Genomic DNA, 5,082 nt, shown 5'->3' on the forward strand with positions numbered 1-5,082 from the left:
ATGGGAGCTCCTCTCAGGGCGCTCCTGATGCATCATGCAGCCCCTTGCTTCCTCCGTTGGTGACATGTCAACTGCAAACTCCCAGGGTGTTAGAGGGTGTACCTGATATTTCTCATGAGCACCCTGATATGCTGCGGCCTGCACGACCACGAGCAGGCAGAGGACATCCGCCAAAGTCATCAAGAGCAGGGCGGCAGCCCAATCAGCCACCTGCCTCTGGTGAATCTGGTGGCGAGGGATCATCCACACGCAAGAGCACCCGCAAATGTTTTAAGAAATCACTGCAACATCACTTCTGATTCACTGGGTTACATTCCGATTATTTATTTGAATTTGACATTTAATCACTGTACGTAAATTTTTGCTTTGAACACTTAATTTTGCATATGTCGCCCATGAGGTTGCATCAGACATCGTTACTCTGCTCAAGTGGTTATATATGAGATGTCACACACTTGGGTTGGGTTTATCATGACATGCTGTTTTTTTCATCAGATCATCTCTCCCCTCGGATGTTCATGTCCTTCCGCTCTCGGAATCCCACAATGGCTCACTGTATGCCACAATGTGATATCTTTTCATGTAGCGATCCACACAAGAGAAATGCCTGCCTATTAGGGCATCCCGGGTCTCTCTTGCTCTTAATTCCAGAGGACATTCTGCTTCCTTTACCATGCCATCAAGGGGGTGATGCCCAGCATCCTCATCAGAATCTCCATCTTCATCTGATGACGCCTCACGGTTACCTTGAACCTCCTCAATGGCATCTCCCTTTTCCATCGCAAAGTTGTGCAAGGCGCAGCAAACGACAATAATCCTGGATACCCGTGCTGGCGTGTACTGCAATGATCCACCTGAGCAGTCCAGACACCTAAATCTCATCTTGAGCAGACCAATTATTTGTTCGATTGTCACTCTGGTGGCCACATGGCTCACATTGAAGTGTTCCTTAGCAAGACCCCTTGGGATTCTCATGGGTGTCATCAGCCATGTCATCAAAAGATAACCCCTGTCACCAAGTAGCCAACCTTCCGGTCTGTCCGGGGGACTGAAAAGAGCAGGCACCTGGGAGTTTCTGAGAATGTATGCATCCTGGTAACTCCCTGGGTATCGTGCACAAACCTGCCTGATTCTCTTGCGATGATCGCATACAAGCTGGACATTCAATGAATGGAAGCCTTTTTGGTTGATGAATGCCCCTGAATGACCTGCTGGTGATCTAATTGCCACATGCGTACAGTCTATCACACCGTGAACCATTGGGAACCCAACTATTGCGCTCAGTCCTCTTGATCTTTCAGCCTGGCTGGTGTCCGTTTTAAAACAGATGAAATTATTAGCACATCTGAACAGTGCATCAGTCACAACCTTTATGCAGTGGTGCGGAGCTGCTTGGGAGACTCCGCACAAGTCTGCCATCGAAGCCTGGAAAGAGCCACATGCATAAAAGTTAAGGGCAACAATCACCTTTAGAGCGACTGGCATTGAATGGCTACCGAGGCAGTTTGAGGGTACATCCACTGCCAGTATCTCACAAAGAAATGTCACGGTCTCATGTGACAGACACAGTCTTCTTCTGCACTGGCGTTCTGACAGGTGCAGGTAGCTCAGACACGGCCAGTATACCCAACCTGTTGGGTAGGCGTGTCTCCTGACATGTGCTCGCTCTCGCCCGACTCTGTCGCCTGCTCTCCCTCCCACATAACAGGGAGCCACTTGACCAGCTGCTGGCACACGCTCATGTCCTCCTGTCCCTGATTGGGGCATGGTCCTCCTCCTCTGAAGTGCTGCCTCCAGAATGCACAATTCCCATCATTGGACTGGTTACCAGATTCAATGATTAAATCTCTTAAGCACTAGCTGTTAGAACAGGCACACACAACCCCCTTCCTTCCACTCACTGACTCAGGACAGATAAGTCCCGAGCTGCAGTGAGTCAGATTCAGTTGGAGCCCTCTGCACAAGCTACAGATGTCTACATTTATATGACACAAAAACTCTCACAGATAAGCAACACCAAATACTTCACCTCCAACACCCTCACTGATTGCCTGCCTTCCACCCTTTTAAACCTGCTGGGTCGCCGACACGATCACGGACCCGCTTTACGGTCATTATATCTGACGGCCCACATAAAATTGTAGTCAATTGGCTTCACAATGACTTTAAGTACCTTCAAATTACTTGCAGTCGGGCAGTGAGCGGCGACTCAATTGTGCCCAACTTCGTGGATCGTAAAATGGCATCTGTGCGTGATGATGCCGGGGACCCGACCTGATGTCATCGGACGCCATTACCACCAGGACGCCTCCGAACTGACCCGATTATGGCAGGTAAAATTTCGGCCAGAGTATCTGATTGATTATTTCGGTAAGTGGCAAAATTTAAATATATATAAATTTAAATACCTGTGGAGAAGTGGGATTGAATTAACACTCCTCCCACCTCGGTCGTAACACTTTGCACCCCTGCTTCACAAAGGAGGCTGCTACAAAGTTGTGCCATCTCCTGGAGGCTGACCTGCAGATAACGTGTATAACAGAGATCACTTTTCCTGTGGGCACAAAGGTTACTACTACATTGAATATTTAGACCATCAAATCCTTTCCAGCCATCACTGATGAGAGATACCAAATCTAACAGTTTGCTGTCCACAGATGTATCAAGCAAATAATAGAGGCGTTGCTTGCAAGGGGTACTCTGCATTTGGAAAGGAGGCATCAGTTTAACACAGGGGTGTCCAACTTTTTCACGTGGGGAGGTCACATTACAATTTTTGTCCTACATAGGAGGCCAGTGAGACAATTTCGGAAAGATAAAGGCATTAAAATTTATCTTACTATCAATCAAAACAACAACAGATGTGCATTTTTGTGAAGAAGCTTTAAATGAGAACAGTAATTTATTGACTTACTTTCTCTTCACTATGTTGAATATTAATTTAGTGAGAAAACTGGCATTTTTTCTGCTTGCACAAGTAGTCAATGTCTTCCCACATACTTGTAGTGATGCAGAGTATTCAGTATAGATGTCCATCTGTCAGGAATGATCTTGTACGCTCTCTCTCCCTCCTCTCTCTCTGTTTGTCTCTCTCTCCCCCTCCCTCTCTGTGACCCCCTTCTCTGCGTTCCCCCCTCTCTGTGTTCCCCCCCTGTGTTGTATCCCGTCCGTCATGTCTGCCCCCTGTATTGTTCCCTCCCCTCTCTGTGTCATTCACCCACTGTATATCGTTCCCCACTCCATTGTGTGTCATCCCCTCTCCGTCCCCATTCCCTTTTTCTCTCTCTCTGTCCCCCCTCTCTCTCTCTGTCCACCCCAACAGTATTGTTCCCTCCCCTCTCTGTGTCATTCACCCACTGTATATCGTTCCCCACTCCACTGTGTGTCATCCCCTCTCTATCCCCATTCCCTTTTTCTCTCTCTCTGTCCACCCCACAGTATTGTTCCCTCCCCTCTCTGTGTCATTCACCCACTGTACATCGTTCCCCACTCCACTGTGTGTCATCCCCTCTCTATCCCCATTCCCTTTTTCTCTCTCGCTGTCCCCCTTCTCTCTCTCTGTCCACCCCACACCCCTCTCTGTATCATTCCCACACTGTGTGTCGTCCCCCTCTCCGTGTATCATCCTACCTTTCTGTCCCCCCCCCCATCCCCCGTCCCTCCCTTTCTCTCTCTCTGTCCCCCCCTCTCTCCCTGTTCCCCCTGTCCCCTCTCTCTCTCTCTCCTTGTGTCCACCACCCAACACCACCCCCCTCCCCCCACAACCGTTGCTGAGAGTGGGAACAGCGGTTTCCGAACTTTGGATACATTCGTGGTTTTCTGGCCAACTTTTTTAAAAAATTGGAACCTACTGGAAAATCCTGAAGCTGTCCTGACAGGTGCTGGGAGCAGGAACAGTGGTTTCCCAACCTCGGACAGATTTAGGGTTTTCAAGCAGGTTCCAATTTTTTTTTTAAAGCCCGCCAAAACACCAGGAATCTGTCCGAAGCTGGAAGCTGCTGTTCCTGCTCGCAGCAGCTGTCAGCTGTGAATATAGGAAAGATTTTTAATGAGTATTAGATAAAGATCTGAGCTTAGAAATTCCAATTCAACTGTGAAACGGACAGTGCGATTTTTTTTTTAAACCAATCTGGTCGGAAAGAAGAAGCCAATTGAAAATTTCTCATTTCTGAAATTACCAGTCATGGACTCCTGGCGAGGATGAGGAACTGTCGGGTACAGCTTACATCCGTGGGCTGAATGAAAACCTGTGACAGGCTGGATCCTGGCCCATGGGCCATATGTTGGACAACCCTGGTTTAACAGGATACATTAATTTTCCTGGTAGAATAGATTCCAAGAGTAGAGAGATTTATCAGTGGCACCCATTTGCTGTACAGACCATTCTGGCCTCTATTTCCTGATAGGTAAGGTGCACTGCTGTCCTTTGGTTAAGGTGCAGCAAATGGATCTACTTTGACAGTTATTAAACAAGGTGCTGCTCCATTCCAACACTTGAACACAGACTCTCTTTTCATGCACCACATTAACTTTCTTGTCATTTCTCTCTCTCCCAACCCCTAGCTTCAGCAAAGGCTGACAAATATTTTAAATCCATTTTGAAAGTTATGAAGGCTGAAAGAGTTTTGCTTTAAAATACAGCCACTTGCTTGGAAGTAGGTGAGTTCCTTTAAATTTCAGTTGCGAGACAAATATTTTGCATCCCCAGTTAAGATAGATGTCAGTGAAAGATAAAGCTGTGCTAGGAGCTTATACTGATTTTTCAAATGGTCTCACCTCACAAAACCAAATGCAATATCATGTGAGCCCTCTGTAATCGATTGCATAGGTTCAACCAAGTATAAATTCTTCTTAGGCATATTGCACTCCACCTAATTATCTTTTCCATTGACTTCAAAGAAAATCAAGTAGAATACTAATGGGCTACAAATTTACTACCACCCAAGAAGAATTTATACTCCAATGTCTCCTTAAATTTTAGCTCACCTCCCCTTGCTGTCAGGCCTATGCTGGATGCCAGGGATTCACAGGTAATCCTAGTATTCAGCATTGCTGGGGCACAAATTATAGGATGATGTACTC

The 5,082-nt window shown here is 46.9% G+C and overlaps 1 protein-coding gene across 1 annotated transcript; it reads right to left on the reverse strand.

The window, feature by feature from the left end:
• Nucleotides 1-516: 516 nt before the first annotated feature.
• Nucleotides 517-1,767, reverse strand: LOC137378275 (putative nuclease HARBI1). Its single transcript, XM_068048519.1, has one exon. The coding sequence runs from the start codon at nt 1,765-1,767 to the stop codon at nt 517-519; it is 1,251 nt and encodes a 416-aa protein (XP_067904620.1).
• Nucleotides 1,768-5,082: the final 3,315 nt, after the last annotated feature.

This window comes from Heterodontus francisci, chromosome 16, assembly GCF_036365525.1.
Source record: "Heterodontus francisci isolate sHetFra1 chromosome 16, sHetFra1.hap1, whole genome shotgun sequence".
NCBI lineage: Eukaryota > Metazoa > Chordata > Chondrichthyes > Heterodontiformes > Heterodontidae > Heterodontus > Heterodontus francisci.

Coding starts and splice junctions, on each gene's coding strand:
- LOC137378275 (XM_068048519.1), bottom strand. CDS start 1,767: ATGCCCCAATCAGGGACAGGAGGACATGAGCGTGTGCCAGCAGCTGGT.